This window comes from Copadichromis virginalis, linkage group LG3, assembly GCF_057382275.1.
Source record: "Copadichromis virginalis isolate Kocher_CV1m ecotype Utaka linkage group LG3, C_Virginalis_male_GT1.1, whole genome shotgun sequence".
NCBI classification, from domain to species: Eukaryota; Metazoa; Chordata; class Actinopteri; order Cichliformes; family Cichlidae; genus Copadichromis; species Copadichromis virginalis.
In genome coordinates this window covers 51,751,184-51,777,726 of record NC_140620.1, presented here as the reverse complement: position 1 = coordinate 51,777,726, position 26,543 = coordinate 51,751,184, and the positions used below count along the sequence as shown (strand labels likewise).

At 43.8% G+C, this 26,543-nt stretch overlaps 1 protein-coding gene across 1 annotated transcript in view; it reads left to right on the top strand.

Moving 5' to 3' along the window:
* Window positions 1-26,543, top strand: part of efnb3b (ephrin-B3b) — an 87,188-nt gene that overhangs the window by 30,875 nt on the left and 29,770 nt on the right. Inside the window, exon 2 of the mRNA XM_085451609.1 lies at window positions 10,561-10,850. Coding sequence (XP_085307735.1) covers window positions 10,561-10,850 — 290 coding nt within the window. The remainder of the gene's footprint in view (window positions 1-10,560; window positions 10,851-26,543) is intronic.

Here is a 26,543-nt window from a genome sequence, read left to right as displayed (position 1 = left end):
GTTCACGCTGTTGTTCATAGTCAGCTTATCTTTTGTCATTTCTCTCCTCGTTTTCTTTTTAACCTTTCAATATCCAGTTCCCCTCTTTTATTTCCCTACGTGTAGGTAACATGTATGTGATTTTTCACTTCTAGGCCAAGAAAACATTCACTGTGCCCTGGTGTTGACACATCTTTTGAATTTTACAGATTTACACATGTTTAAGTTAAAACATTGGCTCTGTTTTGGCCTCCTCCAATTCCTAAAGGAATTGCTAGATCACCGTGTCAATGCATTCTCAGCAGGGCATCAAATACTGGCCTTCTGTCATGCGCTCCTCTCACACTGGTGGCTCGATGTGGCAGTGTTTAACGGTATGCTTTTCAGGAGTGATGAAGTCAAGTTGGATTAATTTTGATTTGCTGATGAAGCTCATTTGGACTCAAAAGGCTTAGGCACTTAAAATCTTCCGTCTGGCGGGAGAATCCTTTCAAAAGTTGCATTCAAAGGCTCAGACTGTGCGGCGAAGGCCCCAGAGGTGAGCGCAGACAGGAGATCCGTGAGCGAGGTTGTTTTGCTGGAGAGTGGGCAGGCAGGAAAACCAGATTGGACAGCAAGAGTCTGAGCTGCTGGCTGGCATGCGTAGGGAATCTGGAGAAGAACAAGAATCGAGGTTAGCAACTTGGAAAACATATTTAGAGAGAAAGCAAGTTTCACCAGAGAGCCTGAACAACATCACCTATAACAACAACATCGCTATAAAGGCTGTTGGAGCGGTCTGTAGGAGAGTGGGCGCGAGAGCTGGTCCTCATGTACTGCAGGTAAGTGATGATAGGATCGATGCGCCGGCTTACAGAGGAGTGGAAATCACAGGGTAGCCACACCTGTAGGAAGGCACCATAGAGATTAACAACAAAAGTACTTGCTTATAAAAGGATGCTTACCCATATAATTTTTAATTTGGTGCAAAGAAGTCGTTTACAAGCGTTTTCGTGTGACAAGTTGGTTTCCTGTTGCCGTCAACACATTGCATCACAGCCCCGACCTTTAAGCGTACCTTCTTTGAGGCGCACTTTGACAGCACTGCCGTATTTGATGCCCACGTTCAATCGTTGGTTTGATCTACAGAAAGCAGCCTCTTGCAGTGGCTGAAAATGACTAACAAAAAGCATCCTCAGTGGTGCTTCTTTGTACGACACTTAGAGCTCAAAGACGCCATATTTTTCCAGTGTTTCTCATGTTTCTTTTGTAAAATATATTCCCAAATCAAACTCTGTCAGACGTGTTTGCTATCTTTGGAAACTTTGCGACGTCCACTAGAATTAAAGAAAGAAATGCGTTATTTTGCCGACGTGATTTACTGCCCAGCATAAATCTCCGGCCACCCTGTGGGACGCTGCGAGACGAAGACGATGAGCTCGTTTTACAATGTTGAAATTACTCCCCGCTATGTATGTGATATATACCGCTAAAGATAAAACACAAGTTCTTGGAAGGAAAGCGAGCTTGGGAGATTCATTCTCCCTCTTCTACCCCTGCCTCCCCCCCTACTCCCCCGTCAAACTCACATCCATTTCACCATTTCATCCATAATAGAAATGTTCAGAGGTATCTGGGCCATGCCTTCTAGAGAGACTCAAACTCTCATCAATTTACATTATAGCTCTCTCTTCTCCCCCTCTGTCTCTTCCGAACCCTTCTCTGTCTCCCTCCACCTCGTACAAATGCGTCTCTATCTCTCTCCAGCTCTATACACACAGTCAAAGACCACTTTCTGCAGCTCTTCTCCAGGGTATATGGTTCTTTAATGAAGACAGTAATAATGATTATGGATATTTTAAAACCGTCTGTCTGCCCCGCGCACTGATGGGAGCAGAAACTGCAGTGTCTGCGTGCAAAAGGTCCTGTCAGATGATGCAGAATTTGGAACAGCTAAATCATAATCATCAGCCATTATTTCCTAGCAACAGCTTAAGATGACAAATAATGTGTCAAAAGTTCAGGAATTCAATGATTTCCTTTACTCGAGAAGCTACAGCCACAGGTTTGTATTTCTTTAATATAAACGTGTCAGGCTGATGTTTGTGTCTGTGTGAAAACTGCAAGCACGGTATTAATATATTATAAGATGACTCTGCACACGGGTGCCGCTGAAGATGATAATAGCAATTTTTTGAAGCTAGGCCTCGAGTTCAACCTGCAAAACGGTTTTCAGACATGCTCTGAAAAGCCCCCTTTTTAGTTGCAGAAGTGATCAAAGATGAGGTCAAGATAAAAGAGCACAACACGAGTAACATTTAAAAGCTCCTGAATCATTTATCGCACGCCTATCAGACGGAGCGGCGGGCAAAAGGGATGTAGGTGAGACGTGAAGAGGACAACAGGTCAAGTGGACGAAGGCGCGGCTCCCGCGAACAAGTATAAAAGAAAGATTGGGCCGAATTCATGTTCCATATACTCCTGACCATGTGTTTTACGTTACGTGTTGTTGGTGTTTCTGGGGTTCTGATTGCTGCAGCAGAAGAGTGGAAAATGATAGCTGATCCTTCTCTGTGTGGGTTCTCTGCAGAGCAGGAAAAAGAAGAAGAAAAAATCGCTTCACCGTAGCAAGTGATTTAATCCAGCATTGAGGCTTGAAATAATATTTTCCCTAAAGTGGGTAATGCAGTCTGTCAGCGGAGTGAGATAATTTTGCATTTCCAAATCTTTTAAATCATTTTATTCATACCTGAGGAGTAATTATTTATTCTTTCAAGACTTTAATGCTTGTTTGATAGAAAATTCATTAAAGTGCACTGGAAGAAAATTAATTATGGTGCAGGATCCACCGCGCGAAGCTCCGTGTGTTTTCATCAGGTTTAAAGATTCCATGAAGGCTCGAGTGACATGTTCAAAATGGACGTTTGTGTGTGTGTGTGTGTGTGTGTTTGCTCATTGTGGCACACTTTAGAAAGCACCTCTCCAGCAAATGAGACCCAGCGGATTTACTTTAGACAGCTACTAGATGGCCTGCAGGTGTTGCAGCAGCTCAGTGGGCCTGTCTACGTGCGCGCTCGTCCTGTAGAGTGTGTATTCCTCCCGTAGCCGATCGGTTTGCTACTCTTTAGTGTGCGTGCCCCCCCGCCGTGCGTTTGACAGCGTGTGTACATTAATGGTGGGTTTGGGTGCAGGGAGGGGGCTGCACTGAGGGCCCCTGTGTGTGTGATTACACTGTGTATACCATGAGATTAGCGCAGACAGCTTTATGCGCAGGGGCCGCCATAAATCTCCCCCCCTCTCCAACTCTCGAACGCCACAGAACCCAATACCGCCGTCGTTTATTATTCTCTAATAGATCGGTCCTTTGCTGTCTCTCCTTGGCTTCCCGCTCACACCAGGTTGTGGTTAGCTCAAGGACAAAACCGCCTCAGAGGACGGTAGGAGGTTAAAGTTTAGAAGAGTTTCGAGTAAATCCTCCAGACTGATTTCATTTTGGTTTGTTTTGTGTTCTCCGCCAACTCCAGTGTCCGCTCCCATTTCTTTTCTTCTCCTTCTTTTTTTTTTCGCCCTAGCCTTTTATTTTTCCACATTTGTTGCAGTTGCAATCTGTCCAACTCCCTTGCTTTCTCTTTGTCCTTATGTGTTTACTCTGATGCTTTATCACTTGGAATCCCACCTCTCTCTTTTGTCTCTTGCCTTATTTTTTTCTGTTTTTTTTCCAGCATCCATTCTGATTTTTTTCCCCTCTCGTGGACTCGGCGCTCACACTCCTATGCCCTTCCAACATCCCCCAAACCTCACCTCCCGTAGCATATTCCTCAAGTTCACACAGACATACATTTCAAACACGCCCCATCCCTTGTCCTCCCCCTCTTCCGACTGCACCTGTGTGCCCGGCTTTGGTCTGGACACGGCTCAGGTTGCCTCTGTGGAATCTGGGAAATGTTCGAGCTGTCCGATATGCCACCTAGAGCAGGTAGATAGACGGAGGCGGGGAGGACGCTCAAAAGTCCTTTTTGGTTGATTTTAAACCATCTCCTCTTGGTTTAAAATGTAAAAGAAACCAAGTGGCTACTGCATTATAATAGTGGTAGAGAGTGGGACAGGGAGGAGCGGGAGAATGGGAAGCAGGAGGTGTGAGAGGTCGGAGGAGTTGGGAGGGAGGGGTCAGGGAGACTGACACTTGAGTCTTCTCAGCTCGACTCGGGAGTCGTGGCAGGGTGACGCTTGGGTTGAGAAAATGATGTTTCTGCCCTCATAAAAGAGCTCCAAAGAAGAAAAGATTGTAATGCTCACATCCCCCTCCTCCCTCCCCTCCTCTCCATCTCTTCTACTCACGGCCTTCTCCTTTCTCCTCCCCCACCCCCCTCAGTGTCACCTCTGGCCCCCTCCAACCTCCCACGCCATGTTTCAAAGTGTGGCCACATGAATGGCTCTATTGTTAATGGCCGAGAGAAAGGGGAAGGAGAGAGACTGGACGGCAAAAGAGATGAGAGCGAGCGAGAGAGGATTTAAAAAAATAGAAGCAGACACTGAGAGAGAGAGAGTCTCTGTCAGAGCGTAATGTGGCAAAGAAGAAAAGAGTAAAGGGAAAACGTAATGTTGCTCAGGGCTGTCTCTGAATGGGATGATTTATTTAGATGTGGTCACAGATGAACTCTATAAAGTTGTTTATAAGTTCACCTCACTTCACTTTTCCCACTCCGGCTCTCCATCCTCCCCCCTCCCTTTTTTTCCTCTGGAAGTTTAACAGCCTTGTGGCACCTCTGAGATTCTGAGGGCTCTAAAAATTAAATGGCGCTTTCTGGCTAGACTTTTTTTTTTTTTTTCAAAGGCGGATTTAAACATATCCACCTTATAAAAAAAGAGTGTCCTGGGCTGAATGCAGCCCAGGACACTGAAGGCCTCACACGGAGGGCATGGAAAGCATGCCTCTGAGATAAATACACAGCATTTTCCCCCTTACCGCATGATTAGATTGGGACAAGGTCTCCCTAACTCCATCCTGTTTACACTGCACATAGACACTATCATTCACTCACAAACGCAGGGTTAACCCGGGTTAACTCGGCAAATGTGACACCCTGAGCATGGAGCCTATCAGAAAATTGAGTTCTGTTGCAGGAATAGGCTGGAATTCACCATCACTCTCCATCTTTCTGCCCTCCTTTCCTCCACCCTTTCTATTTTCCCCCATTTGTTTTGGCCTCCTCTTCCACGTTATATTTTAGGACCTTGTTCTCATCCTCTGTGGGCTGCTTGTGGCCGTGTTTCCTTTCTGCTTGTTCTCCACGTCTCTTTGTTGTCGCTACATACCTTGCCTAACGTGTTCGATTTTTTTTTTTTTTTTTTTTGTCCACACTCCTTCCTCTCTCTCGTTCACTTCACTGATTTCTCCGTCTTTCTTCCTGCCGTTCTTTTAAAGCACCGCACCTGCCCAGTGGCATTTTACCTCTAAGAGCATTCTGTGTGTGTCTGTGTGCGTTTTCTCAGCCACTCTGCAATGCAGCTCAGCTCTGACTCAGGGTACCATCAGATAGCACTCAAAGAATGCGTCACGCAGGAAGCTAAAGGTGCTTGTTGCTGTTATGGTGTGTTCATGTGTGTGCTAGTGTTCATGTTTAGGAAAAAATAAACCCAAGTGTGTCTGTGTGTGTTTGGATGTGGGTGGATGTGCTTGGGCAAACCTTTTGTGTTGAGCAGAAGGGCATTTGTATGGGTTTGTGTATGTGTTGAATAGATTTTTCTGATTAGGCTGTGCTACACAAGCCTCAGGAACTAACACCATGTTTATAGTTCTTGCTCTATAAATGGCATGAGTACATGTGCTCACCAGTCTGAAGCCGACAGGAAGGTGAAATAAATGTGTGCGTGTATGCGTTGAGTGAAGCTGAGTGCCTGCCTCTCCTGTCTAAGTATTGCCTGATAACCCCGAGTGACCTGGGTAATGAGAAGTGGAACAGTGGCTTCCCAGCAGGCCTCTGGGCCCGCCTCAGCTAAAGCTCCTCCGCCGCTCAGCCTGCATTATGAAGCTTCCCTCCAGTGTACGCCCGCTAGCCAAACACACCGACAGACAGAAGAGCTTACATCTCAATTTTTAGAAAGTCTAAGGCTGTTTAGATCACATTGCTAAGAGGTAGCTGTAGCCTGCCAGCTTGCATCGTGTGATTGTGAAAGAAAAAACATACAACCAAATAAAAGAAATCCTTATCTATTGGAAAGTATAATAATTTGCATGTACACCCATGTTTTTTTTACTCTGTTAGATAGCTGCGTGTCATGAATTTTATCAGAACAACTCGTTGCTCAAAACAGCCAGCAGAACTGTGTAACATGCTTTATCTTTTCTTCACTATCTTTGTTTAGCTTTGCTAACATCACAATGTTATCTGTTGGTCATACTTACTTGACAACTACAGTAAAACACTCTTCAATTACAGCTAACAGTGTTAGCATGCTAAAATGCTAATGTCAAATGGTGAAAACATTAAACATTAGCATACCGATGCAAACATTGTGTAGTGGTCTCACTTCTGGAAGCTAGTTTTAGCGTCCATTTTTAAAAGTGATTTTTAAATTCATTATCTCCATTGACTGTTTCTTATATCCTTATAAAAATACTGATATAAATTGTATAAACGCCCTGAAACAAGCTAACTAGCTACAAGGTGAATCATGACGATAATAAGATGTGACTGAAGTTTAATGTTGAAGGAACTACTTATCCCATAATGCATTACACATCCTAGATTGCACAGCAAATGGCTTCTATGTATGTATGTATGTATGTATGTATGTATGTATGTATCTAGAATTTAATCAATTTTTGTATTTTTGCATGATAATAATCGTTTGTCCCTGACTGCATTCCCCACTCTTGTGGTTTCTGAAGTTTGGCGCTAACTCAGTTACCTGACATTTGCAGGTTTAAGCACTTTTTGTTAGTACTACAGACATTCACCAATCAGAGATGTTTCAGTTTGGGATTGTTTGCAGAGTCGTTTGTTGAAGTGTTTCTCTTTAGACAAAGTTTGATATCATACAGGGTTGTGGTTTCTAAAGAAGTGCATGTCAGCATTTCTTGGTGCCAGAGCTCGTAGTAAGTCTTCTTTGCATGGTGCAGCATTATGGCTCATAATCAAAACCCTTATGGAAAACATAAATGGGATTTTTGCTTCTTCAGCAGGTAGTGTCCAATGTGGAGACCAGATAATCTTATTTTACTAAAGCTAAGAAAACTCAGATTAGCGACAGTAGTTGTTTACTTTCAGGGTTCCTGAAAAAGTATCAGGAAAGCCACCGCTTTACTTGTTTTGTCTCAACAGAAATCGTTAGGCCATCTGAGCCTTGGTGTAGCCTCGGAAATATGTAGCTCTAACAACACTTCAACCAAATTGCGTGAGATGCGTAGACTTGAGCGTTTTTTGGAGCTTAACCCACAATTGACACTAAAAATCATTATACTTTCTCTATAGTCTTTACTGCGACTGGATTTCATTAGTATGACTTTAGCGAGCCCACATATGCAGAACAACAGGCAGTATTAATTTGCTGGGATACTCATTTAATCCCTACAACTGAGCTAATAAGAAACATATTGTAAGTGGAAAAAAAAGTCATGCTAGATAATTTTATTACCAAAAGTCAAATAGTTTTCAGTCCTACCTAATATCATTATGGACTGGTATGATCTCTTTGTTGTCTTTTAAAGGAGGCTATGAAAGGAAAATCCTTGATAAGCAAACAATTTATGCGTTAGTGAAAAGTGTGAACAATATTTTTTTTAATTAACAAACGAAACTGTCACTTGATGTTTATGTGAGAGCAGCAGTATGTAGCCTGTCTCCCTTTGACAGAGCAGTTATGTAACATGCTTCATTGTCTTTGTGTGCTTTGTGATCCTGTATTGTTTATTTTTGATACTCAAACGGTTGTCTGACAGCAGAACAGAGAGAATAATTAAGCAGGTTTTAGTGCTGTGACTCCCCAGTGTTCGTGTGGATTTGTTGGAAACAGAAAACAGCGTTTGAGTCAGAGGTAACAGAAAATGGGCTCTTTAACATTACAGGCATTTGCTTCCTCCCACATCCACATCAAAGTGTCACGTAAGATTCTCTGAGAATGCTAACAGTAGAATAAATCCAGCAACCCCCCACCCCATTTGAACTTTTACTACTATAAACACTTTCCTTCTTCCTGTCAGTGGTGACATTTATTTTAACCTGAGGTAGATGGTGCATAGTTCTGTTTTCCCACTGTTAGCCAGTCATGCTAGCATGGTGCGTTAAAGTCATCGCAGGCCTCGGGGCGAGTAGCTAAGTTGATAATTCATAGTATTTGGCCTTATCAGCAAGAGATGGCCCTGTGCTGTGAGGGGGGGATGACACAGACTTAGTCATTTGTTAATTTTATGCCCCTGTGACTGCTGCGTTTCATGTTGTCTGCTCCGCAGAGACCTCTGGAAACTTTGAAGTCACAGTGAGCCCACCAGCCTTCAAACTGCAGCAGCTCTTTTCATGTAGGCTGAATTAATTTCAATTTTCGTATAAAAATCTTTCCTCAAATTCTACTCAGCGTTTACCCAGAAAAACTATTTAACTAAATTAAACACATAGCTGCACACAGAAAGCCACAAAAATGTCATGCTAGTGATAATCAACCTCACCCAGTTCTACTTTGGTGGAATTTAGTCAGCCTGCTGGATTAGAATCACATCAGGCTGAAGGTTTTCCATAGATGACAGGTGTCAACTCATCAGACGAAGCGGCACGCCGTTCATACCAAAGCAGTTGAGGGAGTGATACAGAAACAGCTAATTAGCAAACTAATTAACTGTACATACCTGAGAACTGGCTTTGGCAGCTTTGTTGATCTACAGTGAAAGTTGGCTGCCTGGTTCTTCCTCAGTGGACGTGAAGTTCTCACTTCAAGAGCTGCGGAAAAACGAGAGAAAAATGAAGTCGGGGAGAAAATGTGCATTGCAGATGAAAAGGAAAAAAAATCTCAATGTTTTGCTACAGTTTTGATAGTAACATTATGTTTGTACTACATTTGTCCTGCGTAGTTTCACATGGCGTGCACAGAGTGAAAAGTCTTCCTGTACACATGCTCTCTCTTACATGAATAATTAAGTAATTCAGTTCTTGAAATATTTTACTCGTACTTTGTCACAGATAAATAACAGCAATAAAGCCATCTGTCTCTGCAGTGAGTTGTACATCCTGTGGATAAACTCTGTAGTCTCTGTTCTGCTCTGCAGAATCTGTGACCTTAAGGTAGTGGCGCATAAACTCTCTGCCTGCTGCAAGTTCTGGTTAAAAAGACCTTCGTCTACCTACTATTGCCAGCTGCAGTATTATTCAATTCAGTTTTATTTATATAGCACCAAATCACAGCAGCAAATGCCTCAAGTTGCTTTATATTGTAAGGTAAATACCCTAAAATAATTAGGAAATAAACCCCAACAATAAGGCGACCCTCTAAGAGCAAGCACTTGGTGAAATGGGAAGGAAAAACTCCCTTTTAACAGGAAGGAAGCTCCAGCAGAAGCAGGGGGTGGGAGGGCAGCCATCTGCTGGGACTGGCTGGGTGACGGGAGGAAGACAGGACAAAAACACACTGTGGAAGAGAGCCAGAGATTAATAATAACTAATGATTAAATGCAGAGTGGTGTGTAAGCACAAAGTGAGTGGAGAATAAACACTCAGTGCATCATGGGAATCCTCAGCAGCCTAGGCCTATGACAGCATAACTAAGGGACCGATGGAGAAAACATGAGATCATCTGTAGGCAGCCATTAATATACCTGATCAGTACATGCTAATTTTTGTGACAAAGGTAGCAAGAATAATTAGCTAAAGGAACAACAGGCCCTCTCTGAGGAAGTATAAAAGAATATAAAATTTATCATATAATGCTTAAAATAGAGCCACATATAAATAATTTCATGCTACAAATGATAAAAAAAAAAGAAGCACAAGTCCTGTTAAAAAGATGTGTAAGAATCAAGGACATGTTTCTTTTCTCTGTCACAGCTGTCCCATTCAAGTAGATGAGATAACTTTGGCCAAAATAGGTATTTTTTTTAAGTGAAAAAGCTTCCTTTTGAATACTTCTGATTATTTTAATATCTGCTTAATCTCAAAGGCACCAGATTTTGATTAGTTACAAATATCTGTGAACTCACGGGGATTCGTTTACAAAAGAAAATGAGTGGTTTTCTAACAGCTGAATCCTTTTTGGCTTCAGCGGTGGTTATTTTCCCCGCGTGAATCATCAATTTGTGGTTATATTTCCTGCGTTTTTCTCCACCACCTTATGGGGTCAGCGGGGGATTGCGTGAGCTTGTGTAGTAAAAATTTATTTGTGCAGTTGACTGCACAGCAGTTCCTCTGCAAAGGCACCTGTTCCCTGTGAAGGACACAAAAACCAGGATAGGAGAAGGAGAAACGGTAGCGCTAAAGGACCCATCTGTTGCTCATTCAGCAGCAAGGACAGGTGGCTCTGAACTGTTTATAAAGACTTTAATTAATGATTCTCTGCCTTTCTCTCCCTCCGTTGCCTCCTTTCTGTTTTTTTTATCTTCGTCTCTCCTTCCTTTAGATTCAGAGACGACAAGGGCTACGTTCTGTACCCTCAGATCGGGGACCGGCTGGACCTCATCTGCCCTCCTCTGGACACCGCCAGGTCCACGCCGGAGTACGAGTTCTACAAGCTCTACCTCGTGTCGACGCGGGAGCAGGCGGACCGCTGCGAAGTGATGGGACCCCCCAACATCGTGCTCACTTGCGACGAGCCCACCCGCGAACGCCGCTTCACCATCAAGTTCCAGGAGTTCTCGCCCAACCTCTGGGGCCACGAGTTCAAGAGCATGCAAGACTACTACATCATCGGTGAGTGGAGGACCCTGACCAAACGCTGGGTCGATGTGTGTATGTTTGTTGAGCCTTATTTGCAGTGTGCGGTTGGTGTCGGTTGGAGGGCGGGGGGTTGTTATGATTGCATGGTTGATTTCTGATTGTGCCTGAGTGTGTTTGTTTATTTCAGAGATGATAGCGCTGATTGGGCGGGTGTGTTTACAATAATTAGGTTTGAGAATTGCGTGTGATCCAGCCCACAGGCGGAGATACAGTACAGGACATGCACTGCACTAAAAAACAAGAAACACAACAAAACAAAACATTCATGACATTTGAGGGTTTTTTTCCCCCAAATGAAGTAAGATGTAGATTTTTTCACTAACTATTTACTCACCTAAAGTTTCACCTCTGTGGGATTACCACGCTTCAAATGCAATCTGTGTTTTCTTGTCTCTTCTTGCAGTATCTCTAGATGTGCTGCATGTGTGGGATTTTGTGTTTAGCGGTTAGATTCGTATCGAGATGCTGTCGGTCGTTGCGAAGCCCTCTTTGTCCCGCAGCGCCGGGCTCGGGCCTGTTTATTGTTACTGCCAGCCTTAGACGGTGACCACAGATGGTGAGGCGCAGTTTGTTTTGGTTTGTTCAAAAGGCTTGTTTGGAGTTTAGCCGTGCGGATGACCCGATGAGGTCACCGAGGCGAGCGAGGCCAGGTGTCTGTATCGGACGGAACGATCGGCGGGTAAAGTTTGCGTCAACTGAAACATGTGGGTTGTTTTTAAATGCGGACCTGGGGCCAACTGGAGCAATGCACGCAACACATAGGGATCACACTCAAGTGCATGTATACACACACGCCCACGAGTTTCTAGTACAAACACAGGCGCTGTAAAAACACCTCGGGAGTGAGACAGCGAGCAGGATAGACAAAGAAAGAGAGAGCGAGAGACCCTGATTCCCATAGCTCCCCTCCCACGCACCTGCGAGGTCTATTCACTCAGGTGTGCAAATGCTCTTTTCATTTCTTTTCGTCTGCCGGTGGAAAATAAAAACCTAAAAACGACAGAAAGAGGAGAGCTAGGAGGAGGAGGAAGCTGGGACAGAGCTAGAAAGGCAGACAGACAGAGAGAGAGAGAGAGTACAGAAGAGACAAAGAGAATGTAAGATTTTTCCAAGTCTGTGAAGTCCCTCGTGCCTTTTGGTGTTCCATATTTGTTCACCTGTTTCAGGTGTGCTCGGTTTTTTACTATCAGTCCACAAAAGTGCCGTGTTTGTGAAGAGAGGCGAGGCTCTGGGCACATTTCTCCTTTACCCTGCGTCGATATCAGCTCACAAGTGTCTCTCTCTGATTAGATGTGAGTGAGCGAGATAGCGTGTCGCGGTGCAGTAAACCGTCGTGTACTGTATGTACTGTAGGGACGTGTGTATTGGCGTATGTGCGCCCAGAATCTCGCCCTAATAAGTAGGGAGGAAAATGAATGCAAGCCTCACTTCCTGGTAGATGAATTAGTAACGGACTCAATATTGAGAGGACCCGAGCAGCCATCGAGTATCACAGGAATGTTGTCCTGTGGTTTCAGTAATCCGGTTTTGAAGCCTTGAGTTTGGTATTCCGACTCGCAGCATCTTTGTTTTTGTAGCTACAAGCGACCATATTTGTATAAGAAGGCGCACGCTAAGTTATTAGCTAACCTTAGAAAGCTTTAATAGGAAAAACACAATTCAAAAACTGTATTGCTTAGACATAGATACCTGCTAATTAGTTCCAAGTAACAAACAAATACAACAGTAGAACGTTACTAATGGCACAAATGTAGATAAAGAAATCAAATGCAGTAACTAGTAGACAGATACTGATATATCCACCTGATAGTCAAAGTAAGCATGTCCTATGTGATACATAACTTTACAAGGGGGCACGCCTTTTATAATTCAATTTAAGCAGATAAGTCGTATAAATAAATCTCCTCTCGCTGTTGTCCTGAAGGGGGTTTATTTATAGAGACTAAAGTCAGGCTGCAAACTGTTTTATTTCTCACAGAAAGTTGGAAATTTTAACATGAAAATCTAAGAGATTGACTCTCTGTTGCAGACTGCCACAAGTGGTCTTTAGAGGAACTGTAGTTTTAATTTTTTTAATAGAAATGTAGACAAAACATGACCTGAAATGTGTTCCCATTTTCATGTCTTTCTATCTTGACTGTTCCCTGTCATACTTACACGACTGAACAGTTAAAGATGTCGAACACGCCCAGTTCCCTCCACGTAAGAAGAGTCAAAGTAGAATTTAGTTGTTGCCATGAAACATTTTGCGGGGCCGCGTAGGTGTAGGGTTCACATCTTTTCCTCCGACCTTTTATTTCGCTCCCCCTCTCTTCTGTACCCCAACCTGACAACCAGGTGTCCAGAGATAGAAACACCTTTATCTCCACTCACAGCCCAGACTGATCGATTGACAGCTCCAGCCCGATCGATGACGGCTGCAGCACAAGGTCACGCGCGCACTCTCGCTCTCATACGCACACGCAGAGGTTTACTCCCAGATTCGTAGAGAGACTCGGATAGGTGAGGGGGAGTATCCGATCGTAGAGAGCATTCGGTCCTGATAACTTATTGACGACATCGAGAGATCGCTTGTGTTTAGTGAGCAACCGGGCTTTGATCATGTGTCCTTAATGAAGAATCGCACCGAGTCTCTTACCAGAGCTTGTGTGTACTTAATGAGGTTGTGAGATAATTAATAACTGCTAATCCTGCTGCTAATTTAGTGCCACATATCTGCTGTCGCCTGTGTGCTAACCCTATAGGGAGGATATTGCACACGCTGAACACAGCGTGAACTATGGCTTGTCCCTGAATTTAGTTAAATGTATGTTTGCGGGCGTGTGTAAAGGCACCGATGTATGCAGAAGCCTCAGGGAAATCTGGTTTTAATTAACCTATAGCATAGTGTGATTTAATTTGCACACTGCAGACTGGGCACAAGCGAAAAGCATATGCGTGGTAATGCGGAGTTGCTGGCTGGAGGAACAGCAGGAGGAAACTCGGCAGTAGAGGTTAATTTAAAGTTAAACCTATTACAGATTACCTGTAACTTGCTTAAAGCCCACTGGGTGATTAGTTTCCCCTGCAGTTTGGCTCTCGAGTAAACACGCGGTAAATCAAAGCAGAAGCTCCGTGATTTGATTTTCACATTACAGTCGTCGACAAGTGCCGTCACTGATCATCGCACGGGAAAATAACCCTTACGCGTCGACGAAAATCTCACAAGGAATCTGGAAAAAGGGGAAACTTGTTTTTGCAGTGTCTAACGCGTCACAGATGCTGCTGCTTTGTAATCAAATTACTTGAATCCTATTAAATGTTATTCTTCACTTCCGTATCCTGGGGAGAGGAGCGAAGCAGCGGGGAAATTGATTTGTCATACTTATTGATTGATGTTTGCATTCATAACATGAGGTCAGAGTTTATGTAAGCCCATTTCTCTGTCACGCTCTCCCGTCTTGTGTTTTGCCGCTTGCTCGTCTTCTCCACCGTTTTAGTTTTTTTTTAACCCCTTTTACAAACAAACACACACACACACACACACACACACACACACACACACACACACACACACACACACACACTCAGTGCATCAACCCCAGACTGCAGATCAAGCCTTTCTCTGCTTTTAATGAATCCTTTGAAATCAGGCGCCAAAGCCTTGTGTAACGCACACTTTATGCATGCATGCATGAGCAGACATAGAAAGTCTGCACAGTTAAAGTGCGGTCTGGATGACGTGTATCCTAATGAGAACTTCAGGAGGAAGCCATCTCCACACAGCTTATTGGATTTACAACTAAAAAGACACTTTAGGGAAATTATTACGAAACTTCCTTTTTTTTCACTTCACTCTGGCGAACCCAAGTTATGTTAATTGTTCCTCTTTTGTTTATCTGCTTTTGGACTTTTGTGTTTAAAAAAAATAAATCAACGTGCTCTCCAGACCGGTTGCTGTGCCTTGCTGGATAATCCACAGACCTCACTATGAACTGCTTTTATCTGAAGCGACAGTCCCAATAAAATCTGAGGACAGTGTGTATTATGGATTAGCCAGAGCTTTTTGTAATTTTGGCGAACATATCCTTAAGCACCCAGTTTCTTACAGATTAATTCAAAGTGACAAAGGTGCACGCTGTATTATCTTGGGAGTGTTTGTTTACAGATAAGCCTTATGCGATATTGAAATGCATTTGCAGAAGAAGGACGAGGACAGAAAATGATCATGGGCTGTATATCAAAGAAGGATAAGCCCGATGCTTTGACCTGTTGGTTTTTGACCTTGAGAACGTTTAAGCTTCTGGTTTAGCTCCATTTTCTGGAACCAGAAGTCACAATGAGATTGGATTATTGAGTGGATCGTCAATCCATCAGCTAATGCTAGCAAATATTATGTGACTTAGATCTCAGATCAGTGGAGGTAAAGCTCCCTCTGTCTTGGTACACCTCTCTATCGACTTTAAACCTTAACAAAATTCAAAAGGATTAATTATTTAAAAATTGATTCAATCAATCAACCAACCAACCAACCAACCCCAGTGAGTTTCTTTTGTATCAGGCTGTAAACATAGAAGTCTTTGAGGACTCACTCACCTCTAGAGGAAGCCTTAAGTGGTCACTGGAAGAAATGCAGTTTTTGGTATGTCTGCATTAGCTGTATTTCTAATCTGAGGTTGGTACTTGTCAAAAATGTTCACTTTCAAAACTTGTACGTTGATCTCACTTAAATGTGCTTTCCTGTAATTCTTTATTGTGTTGTAATTCAATATGGCCCTGGTCCTGGGACCTCACACATAAATTTAAAGCCAGAGGCGAGGACAGCCACAGTGAGATCAAAAAATAGAACAGAGCAGGCATCAGCCACAGCAGACCAGCGTGAAAGAAGAGGCTGAGGCTGAAGTGGATTGCAAAGCAGCTTGCAGCACGAAAAATGACATCACCAGTATGAAATTTGCCAACTCGATCTGTTGAAAGGTATTAGATGAGCATCAGCTGATGTGGGCTGGCATTCAGATCACCTGACCTTCAGGCCCAGCTTGACTTTTGTGGCCAGCCTGAAGTAATGCTGTGCTTGATTTTATATCAAAAGGGACACCACCCTTCTTCACAATAAAGCTGGCTAGAGCTCATTTCAAGTACCAGGCATGACTGTTGAGTGATGAAAGCGACTGGGAAAGATAGCTAACTCAGAACAAGGGAGACAAAAGAGGGATGGTGTCGGAAGAGACTTTGATAGAGTATGAATATGTTGTGCATGCTGAGGGATCAAAGCTGAAGGGACAGAGCAAATAGTAAGAAGATGTCAGACAGTTGTGGGCCGGTCCTGATGTGCGTGCCTGATGTGAATGGGGTGTGAGTGTCAGCTGATACACCACCAGAGCACACCACTCATCTGGAGTGCGACACTGAAACAGCTCGGTCACTTCCAATCACTGCTGCTGCTGTCAAGGACATGGCAACAGGCGCGCGCACACACGCACGCATGTTTGAACACACACTGACTTACAGTGAATAATCGCACTCTTGATATACATATGACCTTGCATGTGAGCGAACTCTTTCTGTCTCTCACCATCTAACACACCCACCCACCCGCACGCACAGACACCCACAAATGGCAGTAATCCTCCTCGGTGCCCACTCTAACATATGCACGCTCACATCACCGTACACAGGGGCATTTTCAGAAATGTATGCACTCACACACACTTCGCCACTCCGTGCAGAGCTGTGGTCGCAAACACACACAAAACGCTCTCAAAATAGCTGCCGCGCACCCACCCACACCCGAAAAGACACAGGAACATATGCACAAGTGCGCACAAAGTTTAGTCAGATCCGCGGTGGGGAACGGGTCAGTCGCCGTGGGACTCCGGTGTTGTCGTTGCACGCCGAGACAGATGGCAGAGCGTGTATGAGTGTGCGCACATTTGTGGCAGGTACAGGTATGAAAGCATATGTGGACGTTTTGTGTGTGTGTGACTGCGCGGTTAGCAGGTGCATGTATGGATATGTAGCATTGGCATATTTTTCTGTGTTTGCGCAAGAGCATGAATGACTCCCAGCGGTGTGGTTACGGAGCAGGGCCCCCAGAGCACGGTGCTTGCATTTGCACAATGGCCGAGATAAACAACCTCACCCCACTAATATGAATAATAGAAGAGCTGACTGGAGCCTGCAAACCGAGAAAAAAATGTGTTTGTGCATATTTGTGTGTGTGTGTGCGTGTGTGTGCGTGTGTGTGTGTGTGTGTGTCGTTTCTAATTTTTTTTTTTTTTTTGTGGGAAGTTTACTGATATGTTGGTGCATGTGTTTATTTGGTAGCTATTTAAATGTCACAGCTTCTCACTCTGCAAATTTGAGTTTCTCTCTCCCACTCTGTTGTATTCCTTTTCTCTATCCATTGGTCATGGTTTCTGCTCTCTATCATTTTGTGATTTTTAAAATTTTTTTTATTGATATATATGTTCTGGGCAGCACGGTGGCACGGTGGTTAGCACTGTTGCCGCACAGCAAGAAGGTCCTGAGTTCAATTCCAACATCAGGCCGGGGTCTTTCTGTGTGGAGTTTGCATGTTCTCCCCGTGTTTGCGTGGGTTCTCTCCGGGTACTCCGGCTTCCTCCCACCGTCCAAAGACATGCAGCTTGTGGGGATAGGTTAATTGGATAATCCAAATTGTCACTAGGTGTGAATGTGCGAATGAATGTGAGTGCGAATGGTTGTCTGTCCCTGTGTGTTGGCCCTGCGACAGACTGGCGACCTGTCCAGGGTGTACCCCGCCTCTCGCCCTATGACAGCTGGGATAGGCTCCAGCGTCCCCAGCGACCCTGAAAAGGACAAGTGGAAGCGAATGGATGGATGGATGGATATATATGTTCTTGAGCACATGTCAGACTTTTAGCCTTTAATGGAAAGTTTTGGACAGGGTGGGGCAGTGTGTGTGTGTGTGTGTGTGTTTGTGTGGTCTAATTGTTGGACAGCACTGGGTAGCGCGTGCAGACAGGAGTGTTCAATAATGCAGACGTACTCTCTGGTTTATTTATCAGGGTTAAGCTGAAATAAATGACACAGAATCCACATGGGGAAGGGAGGGGCGACAGAAAAAAGGGGGGACGTGGGGCGGGGTTGGGGAGGGGGGGGGTTAAAGTGGAAGAGTGAGAGACAGACCAAGAGAGAGAAAGATGGAGAGTGACAGCGAAGCGGAGAGTGAAATAGAGAGGAGAGAAGAGACAACAGAGGGGAGAGGAAGCAGAGAGAAACGCTGCACTGCAGCCTAAATGAGCTGCACCTCTCTGCCACTCGACATTACTTTATGATTCCCCGTGTGCATACGTGCGTGGCTGTGCGAGTGTGCGGCACCCAAGTTTGTTTGTGACTGCAGTCGGGAGAGTGAAAGTGAAAGATTCTGGGAAAATAATGGAAGGATGGAACTCAGCTGGGTGGAAGAGGTGGGGAATCCAGGGACTCAGAGAAATCTATATCTGTTGAATATTTGATCAAGTTTAAGCCCTCTGATTTGAGCCTCCTGCCAGGCACTAAAGCAACCAAATACACGGGGGAGAGGAGAGGAAGAGCTGCAGGAAGGAGCGAGAAACAAGATGACCACAGTGAGGGGCTTTCGGCTAGGGTAGGGGTTGTTTTTATACAGATATCCCGCTAGCATCCAAATGCAGCCCTGTATATGCAGTCTTTACTTCTGTCAATGGGCAGAAGAAGGAATAAACTTAGAGAGGACCTACCGTCATCATTTCCAGTAGTTCTGGGCGATACTGCAAATTTTGGTACGGGGCTCGTACTGCTGATACAGATATTATTACCAATACTTTTATCATATACAGGCAGGTTATGCTGGGGAGAACAGTGTTCAAGACTGCAAATTCTGAACATGTTTTAATGACCACTAAATCACCTTTATTTTTACTTTTCACAGTAATTAGTTAACACAACTGAACACCCCTTTCACCTTTTCATGGTTTTTGAAACTAGGTTTTTTTGGAGACCTGAAATGTAAATGTGTTTTTCTCTAAATGATGTGTATTCCCCGAGTTGGCGAGTGGTTGCTGGCTGTTGTTGGGTGGAATCGGCAACAAAGCAGACTGCTAGTAGTTCCAGTACACTCACTATCTCACCACCATTCAGTAGTTCAACTTCAAAGGGTTTGATGCAAACGTGAAATAGAGAGAATTTGCCTTTAAACAATAGTGGTGCCTTACTGATGAAGCACCTTTCAAAAACACGACTGTGTGCACAACAACTGTCTCTATTTTTGGTTTGCGTTGCACTCTTTCACACGAGTTTTCCATGCAGGCTATAGGCAACTCAGTAATCTAGTGACCAAAGCAGTTTTAATTAGGTTTTCAGTGCAGCGCTATATACTGTACCAGTTTCACCTAACAACAGCAAGCAACCTCCTGCAACCACTTGCCAACCAGTCAAGGAATGCACATTTTTCCATAGCAACCAGTGGTTATCAAGGGCCACTGACTGGTCTCTAGGTCTGCGTGAGTTTAGTTTGAGCAATCGATTTCACAGCCTTTAGTGGCGATGTCCAGTAACCAGTCGGGCATAGTCTACTCATTTTGCCATAGTGGGCAGTGTTTGCCACGTAGTTTCCAACCAACCAACCAACCAACCTGTGTGACTGAGGTCTAAGTAGAAAACATCAAGCAATTAAAGCCCTCTGAGCTCCATCATTCAAAAATTTGACCATTTAATAAGAGCGTCCACCACTGGAATAATATCATGTCTTGATGATAAAACAAATTGAAAAGCATAACAGGTCTACTTTACCGACCTGCTGAGAAACTAGTCATGTATATATTGTTACATTTACGGTAACAATCAAACTTTCAACCCCACTTTGTTATACAGTTTCTTTTTAAAAGAGTAATCTTTGGTAGTTTAGTAGAAAAACTGAATCGGCTTAGCTGAGAACTGAAGCAAAGTCACAGAAACGGTATGATGTCTGTTTGTCAAAGCCCCATTAGGCTGAAAACAGGTGACAACTGAACTGGTGTCCATCTCATCCTATTCAGGCCTTGAGCAGCGTGTTAGTGGATGTTTCCCATCTCTGATCAGCACTTACTTTATTTAGTTATGGCTGTCAGAGCTTCAACGAGTCAAATTCCTCATGAATCTTAATGTATATGAAGCTTTATAAAAGACGGTAAGCAAATAAAGTGAGTAAAGAGGATATCTGGTTCATTCTCAGTTAATTGCATTTTTCGACTTAAGTTCTGCGACTCGCTGGTGTGCGAAAACTCAGCTGAACTCTTCACCTATTTAATTTTTTTCCTTAGAAATTAAAAATAGGAACCTGCACACAAGCGCTCTCTGCCATTCCGACCACACAGAATAAAACCGTGTTGTACATTTTTCAACCTCAAGTGTGTTTATGCTTTCACATCTTTTGTGGCCCTCGGGGGACATGCCTCCAGTTCGCTCCGAGCCAGCCCTCGACAACTATTTTGAGGTGGACCCGAGACTGCTTTTCTAGCCTGCAACACATTTTTCACACTCTACTAAACACGTCGAATTCTTGGGGCGAACAGCCTCAGTTAAACTCTCATGTGTGAAAATAGCCTCAAATAAAGTGCAAAAGTGGAAAATGGAATAGAATAGGCCAGCAGGGGTTTGGTGCAACGGATCCAACTAATTTCCGCCCAAGAGATAAAGTTTATCTGCATCTCTAAATGGATAAGAGAAAGTGGATAGAAGGAAGAATGACTCTATTAAAAATAATAGCAGTCATCTCAAGTGTTTTAAAGGATTATGCTTGATATTCCTCTGAGGTTCTCTGCATGGGTCTTTAGTGTATTCACAGAAATATCTAAACACAATTAAATACAGTGTGCAGATCCCACAAAACCACTGTAAACATGCACCATATGCTGACACCTATACCGGTGGTAAAAATAGGACAAAGACATTTCTGGTAAAGTAAAACGAGGAGAGGGACCAGAATGAGCTGATGTGAAGTGACACTGGGAGAGAGCGAGGGATATTTGGGCAAGAAAAAAAGAGGAGAGACATAAGAGAAAGGGGAGGGAAAAAAAAGAAGAAAAAAAAGATGTGTGCTGAGTGTGAGTAAGAGAAAGTGACAGATCGCCTGGCCGATTTAGGTCAGCAATCAGAGCTGCGCTACTGTCTGCGAGATTGGCTCTGCGTGTGTGTTTTGGTATGTGCGTGACGTTGGTTCAGAGCTTATGTGTGTGTGGGCGGCGGGTGCATTTGTGGGTGTTTGTGTGGGATTGCGTGATTTTGTACGGAGGGCTGATGCTGCTGTGTGTGTAAGTTTGTGTACTGGGGTAGGGGTTGATTGCATGAGTGAGTGTGAATACGTCTTTCCTGTTAAAGGTCAGACAAGAAAAATCCTTCCCTAATTGGACTGGGCCTGGTTAACGTTGTATGATTCATTTAACCTTCCTACACTGTATGTCTCAGACATACACAAATACACACACAAATACGCATACATTTCTCGTTCCCCGTCGCGACTTGGTGAACAAAGGCATCATTGTGCTGCTACCTTCTGCTGAGGCAGAAGGATGTGTTTCCTGGCAATCAGGCACGGCGGAGGTGGTGAAGGGGGGTTTAAACAAGCACACCTCTCAGCTGACCTCTGCCATCAGTAGAACGTATTACCCCGCTAATATAGCCTTGATTTAGTGCCTAGGTTCACGCAAACATGACCTCTGATCAACATAATGAACATGTTCACACAGACAGATGTGTAGCCGCATACACAAACGTGTGTGTGTGTGTGTGCATTTGCTTGCACACACGCTAATGACATTTGTGTTGAAACGTTTTACGATAACCCGTCTGTCCTCCCCTTGAATTGCTCACCGTTTTGGGAACATACAGTTATTCTTTTTCTCAGTGTGGGCTAAAAATTGCCTTGAGCAAGCGTACGGTTGACCTAGCTTAACATAACAACTGCAAACAGTACAAAGCTGCTTGGTTGACTCTACTGAAAGCAGAAAGAAAGGACCTCTAATTGTTTTTTTTAATTAATTTTTAAAAAAGTCCAATTTAAATCAATTTTGTAATTAAATGTTCAAATTCTTGCCTGGCGTTAGCATGTGTTTAGCCTAGCTTTGCATAACGGAAGGAAGTGTGGGTGTGATGACATTTTGACAATAACCATGCCATTTTAAAGGCAACTGAATAACCATATGATGTCATTAATACATGTATATAAAATATCCAGCACCTTAACCTTCCAGTTAATAAGTTAGCTATAAGGTAGTAGCTAAAAAGCCAGCTAGCTAGTGTATTGCACTACTCCTAGACAAAACATGAGGGAGAGATTTTTTTTTTTTTACTTAAAAAAATTATTTCTAAGCCTCAATTTGTATTTTGAGTGTAATTAATTTGCTAAAAATGTACAAAACACACATCAAATAAAGTTAAAGTTTTGGCTAGCAGCATTTTTTTTCCCTCAGCGTTTCTACATATTATACATTTTTCATACAGTGGTTACATCAGATAATTTTTTTCACAATAATCATTAAAAACTTGTTGTGACAGACTTGACTGGAAGCTTATACATAGACCAACTAAAAAAATAAATGAAATTGAGTTAGAATTGGAATTAGACGTCAAAGGTGTTTAATGTTGTTCGTTTAAGGTAAGGTTAACACAAAGTTGCCATGTCTGGACTTGAGCAATATATTTACTCTACACAGACTGAATTTTAGGTTAATCTCTCATCAAAGTCTCAGGAAAGAAAAACTTATATTCGTGTTTCCCAAAAATATCCAATCATTCCTTTAAAAGAACAAAAGAGCGCAGACACACTGCCGGTGCTGTTTTTGAGGAGAAGAGTTTGTCTCTGGCACGTGTGAAGCAGATTACTATGTTCTTGGAGCGTGATTGGACCCAGCAGCTGTTCAGTTGAAGAAGATGGAGAGGAAGACGTAGAGAGGGAGGAGAAAAAGTAAGGGAGCGAGGGAGAGCGAGAGAGCAAATTATAGGGAAAGAGACAAGCAAGAAGAATTTGAGCACACACAAGAAGAAAGGGAGGGACTGGGAGAAGCAGAGGAAGGGTCTGCGGCGGACGGCGTGGTGAAAGAAGGGATTTTTTGTGCTCTGTGACGAGACAGTTGAAGAAGACTTTGTTGACACTCAGAGGAGCAAGAGGGCCCACGGCTCAAAGACACAAGGACAAACAATCAGCTGCAAATCCTTTTTAACCACCATTTAAGCAGCCCTAATTACCCCAAAAACTCCACAAAGAACATCATTATCACGCTGTGCTCGTGCGTGTGCGCGTTGTGTGCGTGCATGCATGTGTTCTCCACTTGTTTATTGAAGAGAGATTCATTAGCGGACTGGATGTTTACTTGTTCTCGACTAATCGTCATTGTTGTGAGATACTTTGGGTGAATTTCACAAAAACAACAAGCCATTTGCTGCAGATTTTTTTTGTTTTGGCACCCCCCCCCCAGTCAGAAACCCTCCACCTTTATTGGTCAGAGGATCTCTCTCTCTCTCTCGCTTGCTCTCTCTCGCCCTCAGGGTGGCTTGTATTTTACTCGAGGTTCAACCAAAGCCAAAAAACAGCTTAATTTGATGCATGTTGTCCGCTCTGGAGAGCCAAGGGTTTGATAATTGTTTAGAATGCGCCGAACGTGCGAGCCAAAAAGGCCGGGGCACTGGAACGGGCGGTGGACCTAATGGTCCTGATGCTGTCACAGTCCGTGTAAGTCTTTGTGATGCGCCGCGAGTCCAGACAGGGCGAGGCGCAGTGGTCGCAAATCAGCAGCAGGGTTTGGCGTCTTGAATGTCACAGGCAGCAGAGCACTGAGTAAGCGATACAGTGGAGAGTTTGAGATGAAGACAACTTGAAGTAGTCCCCGTAGTTCCAGTATTAATCCTCTCTGTTCCCTCTGGGAGGGTGTGGGGGGGCTTATCTTCCATATTAGTACCACACATCTGCTCTTGCAGTATGTGCTGATTATATATTGATGTTGAGGGGGTGGGGGGGGTGGATAATTGAATACCCTTGTCATTTCTCCACTTCAGACTATCTCAAGTAGATGGGGGGAGCTAGTTTTTTACTTCTGTGCGCATATATGTGTGTGTGTGCCCATTTGTGTGCAACACCCTTTTGTCCGCCTGCAACCCCCCGGCTCCAGCTTCAGATCCGGGCCCTAACCACGGCTCCAGCCCTGCTAACCACTGGTTTAATATATGCAATTAAGAAGCTAATTAGAGTAATTAATTCAGCCAGGGCCAAGGCCCAGCCTGGCCCTATTCACAGCTTTGGAACTGCCATAATCCTCCTCCCTCTGCACACACGCACACACACACGCATACTAACCACACAAAGAATAACACACACTCAGACGCTGCTATGCCCTCATTATGAGCGGGGTCTTTGTTAGCTGTGTGTGTGCGGTGCCAGAGAAGTCGGAGATGAAGAAAAGGGCGTAAATAAAGACAGAGGAAAAGTGAGGCAGTCAGTCCGCTGTAATGAGTGAAAACAGTGAACTAATTCATTGGCACCTCCAGCCGTGCTCGGCTGCTCTCTTGGTGGCGCTGCGAGGGAAGTGGGCCCCGTTGTGACAGAATAGCATCTTACCTCATCATTTAGCAACAGTTCCGCCGCTGCCGCCGCTTCAGGAGGTCGGCTCGCCTTATTTTTATTGGTTTAACCTTTATTTATCCGGGTTTGTCCGCCTGAAGATTAAAGCACTGCTTTTACTACCATGACCTCGCCAAGAAAGCACCATTACATTATTACAGGTTCTGTTCAAATTATTTCAAGCCTTAATTAAGACCTATTTATTTTATTTTATTTTACAGTATAACAAGGCAGGCGGGGTGGTTTGTTAGTCTTCGGTGATTCATATGCACGCCATAAACCTTTGATAGCTTGCATTTGGCTTGGCTCTCGCTGTACAGAAAGAAGAGGCAAAGTAATTCCAGGTTTTGTTATTTTTGGAGTGTGATTAGGAAATGTGTGATGAATTGAAGATTAGAGGAGCGGGACAGATTTACAGCACGCTGTTTTAAATGGATTACTGATAAAGTAATCGAAGAAGTTCTGGCGACGGCGCTCGGGAAGAAAAAGGTCGCTCAACCCACAAATATGACACCGAGTGACAAATTAGTCATAGTTTATTTAGGGTCTGCGCTTTATACGAAATGCTTACACCATTCTGCGTATTTGCTGGGATTTGGGTTGCCTGTTTTTTTCTTTTTTAACCACTTAGCAGTCCTGTGGAACTGATATTTTTAGCTAAGTACCCCTCGTTTGAAGACATTGACGTTGAAGTGCACTCTCTTTGCTCCCTGACTGCAAAGAGTACATCCCACTTATATCAATCCTTATACCAGCTAATCAGTTCTTGTTATGTGAGTTTTTTTGTCAGTCACTTGGTGAGTGGAAAATATCTTCCATCTGTCATGTTTTGGCATACTTTGGCAGCTTAAAAAGAATTCAGGCCTTTAAAAGAGCTGCTAGCAGTCCTTGGAGGTAAGAGTAGTGGGCTTGTGATCCTGCGGGAGCTTGGTGTTCTGTGCTGTCAGTGCTGTGCGTGTGAATGGCACATTTAAAATATGAATTAGCCTTAGCCGTTTTTACACTAGAACCTGGCACTTGACCCCGTTAAAAGTTTAACTCAGGTGGGAAACTCTTTCTCTGCTCAGTCTTCTCTAGCTCTGTCATTTTGTATGTCTGTCACTCTGTCGCCAGCTCTTTTTCTGCACGAAACCCCCATTACTCTTTTAGACGCTCCCTCTCCCCGTCTTTCAGTTCTCTGCAGCAAGTCGAAAAGCTGCACAGAAAAGCGAGCAGAGCAGAGACGTGCATTTTTTTGTCTCCATGAGAAAATCCGAATCTTTTCTATAAGTTGGATAGACTGAGCTCTTTGAAAAGTACATAAAGTACATGTCGTGCTAAGTTTTAGTGTTGCACTCTACTCGAGTCGCTTTGCTTGATTCAAATTCAAGTTCAGACTGGTTATCTTGTCCAGATCTTCAGTTCAGACACTAAAAAAAAAGGTGATCAGGTGGCCCAGGATTGAATGGCAGGTGGGCGGGGCTTCTCTGCTCTCACTGAGAGCACTGTCAAAGGGGTTAGTTGTACATGGCCTGATCTTATCACTATGAAACTCTGGGCCATTTCAGGATGCACAAGTCACAAAATAAAAAGCAGCACAGACTCCAAAAGGGAAACCAAGTACAAGCATCTGTCCTACAAAAGAGCACTTAAGCGAGACGGCGAGTCTTTACTAACAAAATAAAAGCACGATAACCAGTTTGATATCATATCATATATTTTCAGGGATGGTTTTTTTATCCTCATAGTGAGTGGGTACAGTACAGCATTTCCCTTAAGGGCACTTTGACTGAACAATGGATCCATCCCGCGACCCTTCATTTAAAGGGTCAGCGACAGATATCGATTTTTATCAAGGTCTTTAATATCTCTCTGCAACTCTGGAGCGATTTTTTAACAATCACGTCTCCGTGAAATTGTTTTGGCATGTAGGAATGTTCCCGAGGTGGTTCTCTTACAGCTAGCAGTTGCCACACGGGTTTATTTTGCACACTTGTTTTTAATCCACCTCAACGAACCTGGCGTTGTGTACTTTATTTCTGCAGCATGAGCGCGATCTTATCGGGTTAATAAAGCTTGTTGAACTTGAAAACTAAGGCGACAGGAAGAGGCAG